Here is a 12562-nt window from a genome sequence, read left to right as displayed (position 1 = left end):
AACTAAAAACTTAATTAAAACTATACTCTATTTCTAATATCCACAAATATAAATATGGATTACTTAGAACTAAAATATGATGAGGGATGTCAGTGCTGGCAATTTCCTTTTTACTCAAGAAGCTAGGATGAAGGGCTGAGGCCATTATGTAGTGTCAAATACCATTAAAGTACAAAAGATTAGAAGAACAATGAAAAGGTATCAAGCACAGTGGAGGTAGTGGTTTATGTGATAATGTAAAATGGATGATATCCAGTCAACAAAACTTTGTGTGACCTCTTGCACTAGTTTGAATTGCCTGAGGGGCCAGAGAAGGATTTTCCAGATATTCTTATCCTTTATTGGCCCTTGGCAGGATTTTCCTTGTCCTTGTCTGTTATAGGAGACTATGGAGTGAATTTTACCACCCACCCCCTCCGTCACCCCACTCCGGCACAGGAATTGGCGAAGGGCAGACCATGGAAAGGTCCATCGACCTCAGGCAGGATTTTCCAGTTTCGGGGCAAGCAAGGCCGGAAAATCCCGGCCTACATGTTTGGAGAGAGGGACAGAAAGTGGCTGGTCGTGATGCACAACGATGGCTGGAGCAAGCTTGATGGACCTGTTGGTCTTCTCTTCATCATCAATTTCCTGTGTTTGTATTTCATAGAATCTACAGTTCAGAAGAAGGCCATTTGGCCCATTGAGCCTGCACCATCAACAATCCCACCCAGGCCATATCCCTGCAACCCTATATAATTACCCTCCTAATTACTCCGACATTAAGGGTCAATTTAGCATGGCCAGTCAACCCAACCCTCACACCTTTGGACTGAGGGAGGAAACTGGAGCACCCGGAGGAAACCCACGCAGACACGGGGAGAATGTGCAGCCTCCACACAGACAGTCATCTAAGGCCAGAATCGAACCTGGGTCCCTGGTGCTGTAAGACAGCGGTGCTAATCACTGTGCTGCCCCAGAGTGGCATTGTAGAATCATAGAATCCTACAGTGCAGAAAGACGCCCTTCAGCTCATTGAGTCTGCACCGAACACAATCCCACCCAGGCCCCACCCCCGTATCCCTACATATTATACCCACTAATCCCTCTAACCTACGCTTCCCTGGACACTAAGGGGCAATTTCTTAGCATGGCCAATCAACCTAACCTGCACATCTTTTGACTGTGGGAGGAAACCGGAGCACCTGGAGGAAACCCACGCAGACACGAAGAGAATGTGCAAACTCCACGCAGACAGTGACCCGAGCCAGGAATCGAACCCAGAACCCTGGAGCTGTGAAGCAGCAGTGCTAACCACTGTGCTACCATGCTGCCCATTCCTATTTCTTAAATAGGAATGACAATTGGACAAGTATTGATCCATTTCACAACCACTGCCAAAGTCAACATTACCTACATGAATCATAAAATCCTGTTAATTAGAATAGGGATGGAATAAAAGAAAGAGAAGACTCCAGGCATGTAACATCTTATTGATGGAGGATGTAAATGCCTTAGCAAAGGCTTAGGAATGGATCCCTAGAATGATATCTAGGTTTTGGTCTTTTAGCTATCAAGAAGGGCTTAAAGAGTTTACCTGGATGATTGCAGCTCCAACAACACTCAAGAAACTCACGCCCATCCAAGACAAAGTGGTCCACTTGAAAGACATCACCTTGAACATACACTTCCTCCACTAACAGCACATATTGGGCATCAACTGCAAAATGCAATGCATCAACAGGTGGCACAGTGGTTAGCACTGCTGCCTCACAGTGCCACAGACCTAGGTTCAATTCCAGCTTTGAATGACTGCCTGTGCGGAGTTTGCACATTCTCCCTATGTTTCCTCCAGGTGCTCTGGTTTCCTCCCACAGTCTAGGTTAGGTTGATTGGCCATGGCAAATTGACCTTTAGTGTTGGGGGGATTAACAGGGTAAACACATGGGGTTATGGGGATAGGACCAGGGCAGGATTGTTGTTGATGCAAGCTTGATGGGCCAAATGGTCTCCTTCTGCCCTGTAGGGATTCAATGATTCTAACTCGCCATGACGTCTTTGACAGCAACTTTGAAACCATAACTGTACCACCTAGAAGGGTAAGGACAGCAGGTGTGGGAGAACACCAACCCCTACAAGTTCCCCTCAGTCACAAAACTGACTCGGGCATATAAGCCACCATTCTTCATCATCACTGGGTCAAAATTCTTGACTCCCCTCCCTACCAGTGCTGTGGGAATATCCTCACCACATAGATTTCAGCAGTTTGAGAAGGTGGCCCATCACCACCTTGTGAAGGACAGTTAGGGCTGGGTAATAAATACTGGCTTTGCAAGTGACATACACACATCCCCTGAATGAATAAATTTACAACAGTTAAAACTGAGCCTCTTTCACAGGAGAAGCATAGACATCAAGTTGATATGATTCAATATTTTATAATGGTGATAGGAATAGATTGTTTTTGGGTAGATTGGTTATCTGAGCTTTATTGGAAATGGAGAATTACACATTAGTATAAACATGAAAGCAGAGAACTAGATGCTAGGAAATATTCCCTTTCACTGTGTCATGAGCCTCTGGGATAGATTACCAAAGTGAGTATTGAACATTGATTTATCACGGTCCTTCAGATGGAAGATAGACAAGTTTCTGAATTCCAAGGCCATCTCAAGGTAGGAGGAGAAGGTTACCTGCAATTACTGCCATCTCCTGGAGCCCCTCGATTCTGTTGGACCATCTTAATGGATCTTGTACACGCACTCGAGGTCAGATACATTCTCAGTATAGCGTGTCATCTAAAAATGGCACCTCTAACAGCACAACACTCCCTCAGTACTGCACTCCAGTGCCAGCCTTGATTCTGTGCTCTAGTCTTTGCTGTGGAACTTGAGCTCTCAGCCTTCTGCTGGCTCTCCGTGGCGTTTGCTACCAAATAAACCTGTTGGACTTTAACCTGGTGCTGTGAGACTTCTCACTGTGTTTACCCTAGTCCAACACCGGCAAGTTCACATCATCACCGTCCATTCTAACCAGGGTCACTGGACAGTAACTGGCAATGGATCCTTGCTGATTGTTTCCCTTCTCCAGTGGGGTGCTAACGTCAATTGCAGAGAGTCTGACAACACAATTTAATACGCTCACTCATTGAAGATGGGAGGATAAATCTTGCTGTCCTATCTGACACAACATTCTGTATCTGTTCCCAAGCCACTCCACCTCAACCTAACTTGCTTAAGTCACTTGCAACACCGATGACAGTTGAACACTTGCTTACACCTTAGGAAATAAAATCGAAATATTGCAGATGCTGGAAATCCAAAATAAAAGTGGGGCAGCACGGTGACAGTGGTTAGCACTGATTCCTTATAGCGCCAGGGACCCGGGTTTGATTCCCATCTTGGGTCACTTAGTGGAGTTTGCACGTTCTCCCTGTATCTGCACGGGTTTCCTCCAGGCGCTCCGGTTTCCTCCCATTTTTATTTCCAAATATGTGCGGGTTAGGTGGATTGGCCGTACTAAGTTGCCCCTTAGTGTCGGAGGAACTAGCTAGGGTAAATGCATAGGGTGACGGAGATAGGGACTGGGTGGGATTGTGGTTGGTGCAGACTCAATGGGCTGAATGGCCTCCTTCTGCACTGTAGTGATTCTATAATTCCATAAAACACTACTAGCTGGAAATGCTTTGTAAGTCAGGCAGCCATTCTGATTGTTGACACTGTTTCTCTCTCACCAATGCTGACTGGTCTGCTGGCAATTTCCATTATTTTGATCATTATTACTGTCGGAAATGAAGGTCGTTTGAGTTCATAGCAGCTTTCGTTTGCTACATCCCAACTATTCTGAACGTATTATTCTGTAACAATTCTCTATCCAGAATGAAACACAGCTAATTACTGGCCTCTTAATATCACTGACATTATTCCAACGCAACTTTCCTCGATTGTCCCATTTGTTTTGTCTTTAATCTAAAATAACCATGTTCACTATTGCTTTTTTAACTGTGTCTCCCATTACATTTCCTAGGTGGCATTTCACATCTTGCCATACATAGGGCGCAACGACCACACCGTGCACGAGAACATCAAGTACATCGTGGACAAGTGAGTGTTTGCACCCAAAGATCCTCCTCGATTCCCTGGGCGCCAGGCTCGAGAAGCACAGGTCACGAGATTGGGAGGTTAGAGGGAGATGACATTGGATCCCCATCAATGTACTGATTCGAAAATCCTCATCCTTAAAAATATCCTTTATAACCTACATCTTTAACCAAGCTTTTGGTCAACTGACTTAATACGACCTTATGTGGCTCAGTGTGAATTTGGAGGAGGTTTGCTCAGGAGAGGATGTTTCTAATGGTAGGAAAAACTAGAACCAGAAGGCACAACCTCAGGCTAAAGGGACGAGCCTTTAAAACAGAGATGAGGAGGAATTTCTTCAGCGAGAGGGTGGTGAATCTGTGGAACTCTTTGCCGCAGAAGGCTGTGGAGGCCGGGTCATTGAGTGTCTTTAAGACAGAGATAGATAGGTTCTTGATTAATAATGGGATCAGGGGTTATGGGGAAAAAGGCAGAAGAATGGGGATGAGAAAAGAAATGATTGAATGGCGGAGTAGACTCGATGGTCCGAGTGACCTAATTCTGCTCCTATGATTTATGGTCTTAAGTGTGCTAGGGGAAGAACATAAGAAACAGGAGCAGGAGTAGGCCATCCAGCCCCTCGAGCCTGCTCCACCATTCAATAAGATCATGGCTGATCTGATAGTGGATCAGTTCCACTTACCCGCCTGTTCCCCATAACCCTTAATTCCCTTATTGATCAGAAATCTATCTACCCGTGACTTAAACACATTTAACGAGGTAGCCTCCACTGCTTCAATAGGCAGAGAATTCCAAAGATTCACTACGCTCTGAGAGAAGAAGTTCCTCCTCAACTCTGTTCTAAATTGACTCCCCCTTGTTTTGAGGCTGTGCCCTCTAGTTCTTGTTTCCTTTTTAAGTGGAAATAATGTCTCTGCTTCTATCCTATCCAGCCCCTTCATTATCTTATATGTCTCTATAAGATCTCCCCTCAGCCTTCTAAACTCCAACAAGTACAGGCCCAATCTACTCAACCTCTCCTCATAAGCTAACCCCCTCCAGGAGGGAGGGAGGCAAAAGGCAGAGACAGCTGATCAGATAGTGTCAGTATTGTGGTGAGCACTTTGCAAAGGTAGGTGGAGGGAAGAGTGGTTAAAGAAGAGAGTTTGCAGTGGAGAAATAAACCTTGGAATTCCAGGATGATCGTGGAATAGTTTGCCATTTTAGCAGATGAGAATAGGACTGAACAGCGTGGTCCAGCCAGATCTGGCAGTAGATGGCTAGCTCAGTTCTCCACCATGTTCTTTCAACTCTGCGCCCCTTGTACTTAAGGGAGCAGAGATGAGGGTCTATCAGGGAAACAGTAAGAGGGAGAGTATTGATTCTAAAGGGGACTGAAGAAGCAAAAATGGAGGTGAGTCTGTGTTTGAGCGAAGCAGTAATATTATGAGAACTGGGCTAAAGACAGCTGGGATTTTGTAAGTGCAGTTCTCAATGAATTGTGAGACAGATTTTCCATGGGTGGATATAAAAGGAATGGGCAGTGAACTCGAGGAGAACGAGCATGAAGTGTCGAGATGAAGGTTTCAACCACCAAAAACGAGAAGTCATTCAATGCAGAAGCTGAGGGAGGAAGGCAGTGAAGATTGCTCAGGGAGAAACTTCTTCTTATACTGGATATCATAAGCAGCACTGTGTTTTAAGCTTTGGAACTGCTAGTCTGGGGTAGACATACTGGCTGGAAATTTACTGGCACGCCTACCCCGGAGGTTCACAAAACATTCTCCATTGGCCTTAGATGGGATCTTAAGACGCTCAGGCAGGTGAGGCGGTAAAATTCGTGTAACTGCATAGGAGTGCCCCAAGATACCAAAAACACCATTAAAATAAAAAATGAATAACCATGGATAGCCTATCATATGGATCTTTCCTGTAATGTTTCTACTCAGTCACAGTGATAAAAGCGACTGATAAACACAAAGCTCCTTGTATGACATTCTAAATTGAGCAATTTAGTTTTAATTCATCCCTGGGACATGGGTGTCACTGCCTGGCCAGCATTTGTTGCCCATCCCTAATTGCCGAGGGCAGTTAATTGCTGCGGCTCTGGAGTCACGTGTAGGCCAGACAAAGTAAGGACAGCAAATTTTCTTCCCTAAAGGACATTAGTGAACCAGATGGGTTTTTCCCACAATCAACAATGGTTTTATGGTCATCAGTAGATTCTTAATTCTAGATACTTTTTACAGAATTCCAATTCCACCATTTGCCATACCTGGATTCGAACCTGGTTCCCCAGAACATCAGCTGAGTTTCTGTATTAATAGTCCAGTGATAATACCACTAGACCATCGCCTCCCCCAATATCTCCAGGCCACTTATCACATCTACAATCATTCCACAAACAGCTCCAAATCACCTATCCCAGCAGTTTCCGTTGCAGAACAGAGGACAAGTGATGACCCATGAAGCCATGCTGTGACCAAGACCAGCAAGGCTCAGAAAATCCCTGTCGTAAGCCAAATCCTTCCTGAAGCTTGAATGCATCTTGTTGTCTTAAGATTTTTGTTCTTTGCATGTCACAATGTATTTTTGTTTTTTGTAGGTATGGGTCTCATTCAGCCTTTTACAAGTACAGAACCAGCACAGGAAGGTTATTGCCAATGTTTTATATCTATGACTCCTACCTGACACTTCCAGCTGCCTGGTCCAATCTCCTGACATCCTCGGGATCCCGCAGTATCCGCAACACACCGTATGATGGCATATTTATTGGGCTGATAGTGGAGGAGAAGCACAAACAGGACATCCTGGAGTCAGGATTTGACGGATTATACACTTACTTTGCATCCAATGGATTCTCATTTGGGTCATCTCACCAAAACTGGAAGACCATCAAGAATTTCTGTGATAGCAACAACCTGATGTTCATTCCGAGCGTGGGGCCTGGATACATAGATACCAGAATACGCCCATGGAACAATCATAACACAAGGAACCGGGTCAGTGGGAAGTACTACGAAACCGCCCTCCATGCTGCTCTCACAGTGAGGCCAGAGATAATCTCCATCACATCTTTTAATGAGTGGCATGAGGGCACACAGATAGAGAAGGCGGTGCCAAAGAAGACAGCACAGTACACCTACCTGGACTATCTGCCCCATGAACCAAACTTGTACTTGGAGCTGACCCGCAAATGGGCAGAGTACTTCTGCAAAGAGAAAGAACAGTGGCTGATGTAAAGACCTTATAGACAAAAGCTCCTCCTAAAATACCTGCACCTGAATCTCAACTTTTAAAAATAAATTTACCACAAGCCTTTCTGATCCATGAAGTCTACAGAATATGCCTTTAGAAGGACCCTTCACTATTTGTTCTTGCGCATTTGGTCATATTTCTCACACCAGAGTTGAGTATTTTGTGTAAAGAGGCATTATGTGCAAGTCCAGTGGCATTGGTGGTCTGTTGTTGAAGATTTGGGTGGGATAATGGAATAGCTGGGTTAGCATGACATCCATTCTTATCAATGTTCAATTACTGGTCAATCTAATGACAATGCCCTCTTCCTTGTCCAGACCCAACCCACCCACAACCGTCTCCCCCCCAACCCCCCCAAAAAAAGTCACAGAAGCTTTCTACGCTAACTGGTACGTGTATTATCTGTGAAGAATTGACTTCAAATGTAAAAAGACATTTCTGCTTTGGGTTACAGCAGGTTACCAGTTCACAGTCCTATTCATGGCATTACTCAATGCTGTTCCTTTGTGCAAAGTAGAAAGTGAGAATGGTGCCTGTCCAATACATTGCCATTGTCCCTCTTTAATTATCAGTCAAACAATGGCGTTCATTGTTGAAGTATATCATCAAGGGGAAAGCATCTGAGGTCTGGAGCCAAGGACAAACACAAAAACACGTTATAGGATTTTACTCACTCAATGTTATACGCGGTCTGTTTAAGTGATAATGCACACTGCACTAAAAACAATTCAACTGTGAGTTCGCAGTGTGAGCTAGTCAAGTAAGACCCTTCACACGTTTGTCCTTCATTTCTTATCTAATCTGTAGCACCAAAATAAAAACTAGATTCAACATATTCTTTTTATCACCAATTCACAAAGTTCCAGGCAGCAAATTGGTGTTAGCTTCAGTTTGATTAGCTGATTTAGGTATCTTAGCGTATAAGATGCAGGTTAAAATCTATGATTCACCACATTCCCTAAACGTGGGAGGCCTGGGGAGAGCACAGGCTTTTAAGAGAAAAAAATAAATAGACAGCAACTTATCTTGGCTCTTCTGGAACGTCCAATTTCGTTTTTACACAAAAGCACCAGGAAAACACCAGCCGCATCTGCCCTCTTATAAGCTGGGTGCCATAGAGGAAACCTGGGGTTAGTAGGAGGGCAAGAGGTGAATGTGAAACAAGTAACATGCAGCATTCATCCAACACTATAGCACACTATAGAGCTATGCTTGCACTAGGTTAGGGTATGGAAGGCCACGATCACAATATCGCCCTGAACCGTAGTCAGCAGGAGAGAAAGGTCAAAAGAAACTGACAGTTATCGTTGCACTTGTGTACAACTGGAGACAACTTGACAGTATGATATACACACACATGTATATATTTAGCTGCAGCAAAATAAAGAATAAAAAGCAAAATGCACTATTTTGTTGTATGCAACTTTAGTATCCTACATCATTGTTGTCCAATATGTTAGCCACTAATCACATGTGGTTAACTGGGAATCCAGATGTGGACAATTGCATTTTTGGTTAGCAAATGAAATAATTAAGCTACCATAGTTGGTCAGATGATCTCAATATTCACAACATTTGGAGTCAACTTTAATCTTACCAGTGAGATGAAAAGCAAAGTGTGCAATGTTTTTTAATCATTGAGAGCGCTCGAGGGCTTTTTGCTGAGTGGATGTTTCTCCTCGGAGAAACCCATAAGGGCCGCAGTTTCAAAATAAGAGGTCTTCCATTTCAGAAGGGAGTGAGGAGGAATTTCACCTCTCAGATGGTCATTAATTTTAGAATACTCGGGGGAGCAGTGGAGGCAGCATCTTTAAATGATTTTTAAGCAGAGTCAGATTTTTGATTTAGAAAGGAGTCATAGATTATGAGGGCAGGCAGGAAAGTAAAGTTGAAGCTGCAATCAAATCAGCCATGATCTTACTGAATGGTGGAGCAAGTTTGAGGGGCCAACTACTCCCCTACTCCTGCTCTCATTTCTTAAGCCCCTGATTAACAAAGGGTGGTTGGTGTTTGTTAAGTAAACATATGTGTGAAATACTTTACATTTATTTAGATTGTGAGACCAATATCATGGAAGCCCTACAGTGAAGAGGCCATTCAGCCCAAAGAGCCTGCACTGACAACAATCCCAGCCAGCCCCTATTCCTGTAATCCCACATATTTACCATGACTAATCCCCCTAACCTACGCATCTTTGGACACTAAGGGTCAATTAAGAGTGGGCAATCCACCTGACTTGCATATCTTTGGACTGTGGGAGGAAACCCACACAGACACTGGGAGAATGTGCAGACTCCACACAGTCACCCAAGGTCTGAATGGAACTTGGGTCTCTGGCGCCGAGGCCCCATTACTAACCAATGTGCCACCCACTGATGAAAGGTGCTTTAACTGAAGTTTGTGCGTGTGGCTAAAATTAGGTTGCTGTAGCTCCATCTTTTCTATTGGACAATACTGCTCTATGCATCTATTTTGCCAAGTTGGAAAATATAAATTTCACCTTTAGGACCTAAGAAGAAGCTTTTTGATGTGGGACTCGTATTGGGAGGAGGGAGAAGAGAGAAGAATGAAAACAAACTGCTGAGGCAACTGTGGCCTGAGGTATCTCTCAGGCTAAGGAGCCAAGTCATGTAGCCATCCAGCAAGTTACCAGTGCCCATGTATGACCAGCCTAGGAGCTGTTTCCCCCAGCACACAAAATAAATAGTGCATGTGTGGAAACAACATAAATTTAAAGTTTATTTAGTAGTGTCACAAGTAGGTTTACATTAACACTACAATGAAGTTACTGTGAAAATCTCCTAATCACCACACTCCAGTGCCTGTTTAGGTACACAGGAGGAGAATTTAGCATGGCCAATGCACCTAACCAGCACGTCTTTCGGGCTGTGGAAGTGATCAAGAGCACTCAGAGGAAATCCACTCAAACACAGAGAGAATGTTCAGACTCCACAGTGATCCAAGCTGGGAACTGAACCTGGTTCCCTGGCGCTGTGACGCAGCAGCACTAACTGCTGTACACCCACCCCAGTTCAACGAGCAAGTGATCAATCCATGGACCAGGTTCCCAAAGGAGACACTGAAAGCTGTTAATATTGATTCATTCATCTGCAAATTTAACAGATTAATTTCATAAAACAACATTTTGGGATACACTGAATTATTGAAGACATGATATGTGGTAAATGTAACAATACATTGTCGGGAAAAGGTGGCTATTCACCAAGGTTCTTTAATGCTCCATGATTGGGGTTTTCCTTCAGTTATGCCTTACTCTGTTGTAGATTAATTGATAAGATATTAATTGCTATGTTTAATCAACAACTCCACTATTGTTGCATCCTGCGGCAACCAAGATGGTGGATGTTAAACAAGGTGGACTGTGCTCTTTATCTGTCCCACAATTCCTCTATTCCTATGGTGCATCTTGTACTATGTCATTGCACCAGTTTTTTTCAAATGCGTCATAAATTTGCTTGTCATCCTGTGCAGGGACTACGCTGGTCTTCTTTGTATCATTCCAATTTTAGTATTCGAGCATACAATTCCAATGTGTAGGTCAAGATTTAATTACGTGGCCTGAGCAACTGGAAATATCACTGGGCTCTTCTCATAGCCATGATGTGGAGATGCCGGTGTTGGACTGGGGTGGGCAGGGTAAGAAGTCGCACAACACCAGGTTAAAGTCCAACAGGTTTATTTAGAATCACGAGCTTTCGGAGCACTGCTCCTTTATCAGGTGAATGATGAAGGAGCAGCGGTCTGAAAGCTCACGATTCTAAATAAACCTGTTGGACTTTTACCTGGCGTTGTGAGACTTCTTATTCTCCTAATAGGACACCATTAACTTCACCAAAGGATTGGCAACAATCTCAGGTAAACCCTGTTAATGGGATTCTGTTACAACCAGTGAGGGCAGTGAAGGTAAAGGACTTTACCTTTCATTCTAACTCCTTGAATTGATTGTAATGGGTTTTTTGTAAATTTGTAAGGTATTAATTCAGTGTGTGCACTTCAACACCGAAGGGTTTCGTTTTTATTCTGCTAAGAACTCACCCTGTCAAAGATATAAATTAATTTAAAAAGGTAAACCATGCCCTGACATTTACACACACACACGCACACGTGTAAATAACAAGTCATACAGTGGGCTACTTTATAGCCAAATTAAAATGTTATAAGTTTTAGAAATGAGTTATCTATTTGAGAGTTTCGCTGGTACCTGTGGTTGAAATAGATCTTCCCCATTGTGGTCTTTGAATTCCAGTGCTGTTGAGTCCTGCATTAGCTGCAATTTCTAGAGACAGTTTTTAAACATAATTTTTTTTAACCAAAAGTTGATGCAATTACCTTAGAGGTTCTTTTCAATTGAAATTCTCTCTGTAGTCGATTCCAAAATGCATCAGAGACAGGACAGAATATAACAGGGGTGGGGGTGACAGATTGCCTACTCCCCCACCAAGATCGCATGGAGCATAACTATTCCACAACGGCTTGCCCAATAGCAATAATGTGATGCAAGGCTCCGGGCTAAATAGGGATTGTATGGGACTTTTAATCCCTTACTACAGAGGAATTCCTGTCCTCAGGAACTGACAGCCAATTCAAATGGCTGGCAATGATTTCATGCCAGGTAGCTCCCATTAATGCACCACGCAGACTGAAAGCAACAAGGTGGAAGCAGTCTAATAGGACCCCAGACACAGGCAAGTGCAGGATCTTGGGCAGGGATGGTTTGGCCATGTTAGGAGTTGGATGGGGATATGTTTAATGCATTAGGGGTTAGGGAGGGGGAGGAGAGATTATTTTAGAAGGGGCTGCCCAATGATTCATAAAGAGAAGCCCTTGTAGAAGTACCTCCTTCCTTCCCATCCTTTGAGAATTTAAAAAATTAGACTGCCCACTCCAGCCTGACTACCCATGCCAATTACTTTTTAAGAATGGACAACATATTATCAGGGTCAATGGCTTGTTAATAAAGTCAGCTAACCCTCAATAATCTGTTTAAATAGGGCAGATGACTGCTGATTCTGTACCCGCCTACCACCTGTATTGTGGGGATGGGTGCAAAGGGGGTGGAGTGGGCTGCCACCTGATTTTACACAATCCCTGCTGAAAACAAGCCCGATAAGATACTATAAAATGCAGCCCAGGGTCTTGAACTGGAGCTGAAAGGGACACAGTAGCACTGTTTCACTGGCAAATTTCTTTCAGATTGAATTTAGCAGGTTAGGTGTTGTAATAAA

General features: G+C 43.7%; 1 protein-coding gene and 1 pseudogene across 1 annotated transcript in view; one reads left to right on the top strand and one right to left on the bottom strand.

Annotated features, from left to right (window-relative positions):
- LOC145357760 (glycoprotein endo-alpha-1,2-mannosidase-like protein) overlaps positions 1-8907 on the top strand; it is a 53971-nt gene extending 45064 nt beyond the window's left edge. The window contains exons 3-4 of the mRNA XM_080211225.1: positions 4006-4082; positions 6664-8907. Coding sequence (XP_080067351.1) covers positions 4006-4082; positions 6664-7300 — 714 coding nt within the window. The 3' untranslated portion in view covers positions 7301-8907. The remainder of the gene's footprint in view (positions 1-4005; positions 4083-6663) is intronic.
- A 1857-nt stretch (positions 8908-10764) lies between these two features.
- On the bottom strand, positions 10765-10864 carry LOC145358063 (U6 spliceosomal RNA; annotated as a pseudogene).
- Between the last annotated feature and the right edge of the window lie 1698 nt (positions 10865-12562).

Source organism: Carcharhinus amblyrhynchos, chromosome 24 (assembly GCF_965287045.1).
Source record: "Carcharhinus amblyrhynchos chromosome 24, sCarAmb.v2.hapA, whole genome shotgun sequence".
NCBI classification, from domain to species: domain Eukaryota; kingdom Metazoa; phylum Chordata; class Chondrichthyes; order Carcharhiniformes; family Carcharhinidae; genus Carcharhinus; species Carcharhinus amblyrhynchos.
The sequence above is the reverse complement of the archived record's forward strand: the minus strand, read 5'-3'. Positions and strand labels throughout refer to the sequence as shown.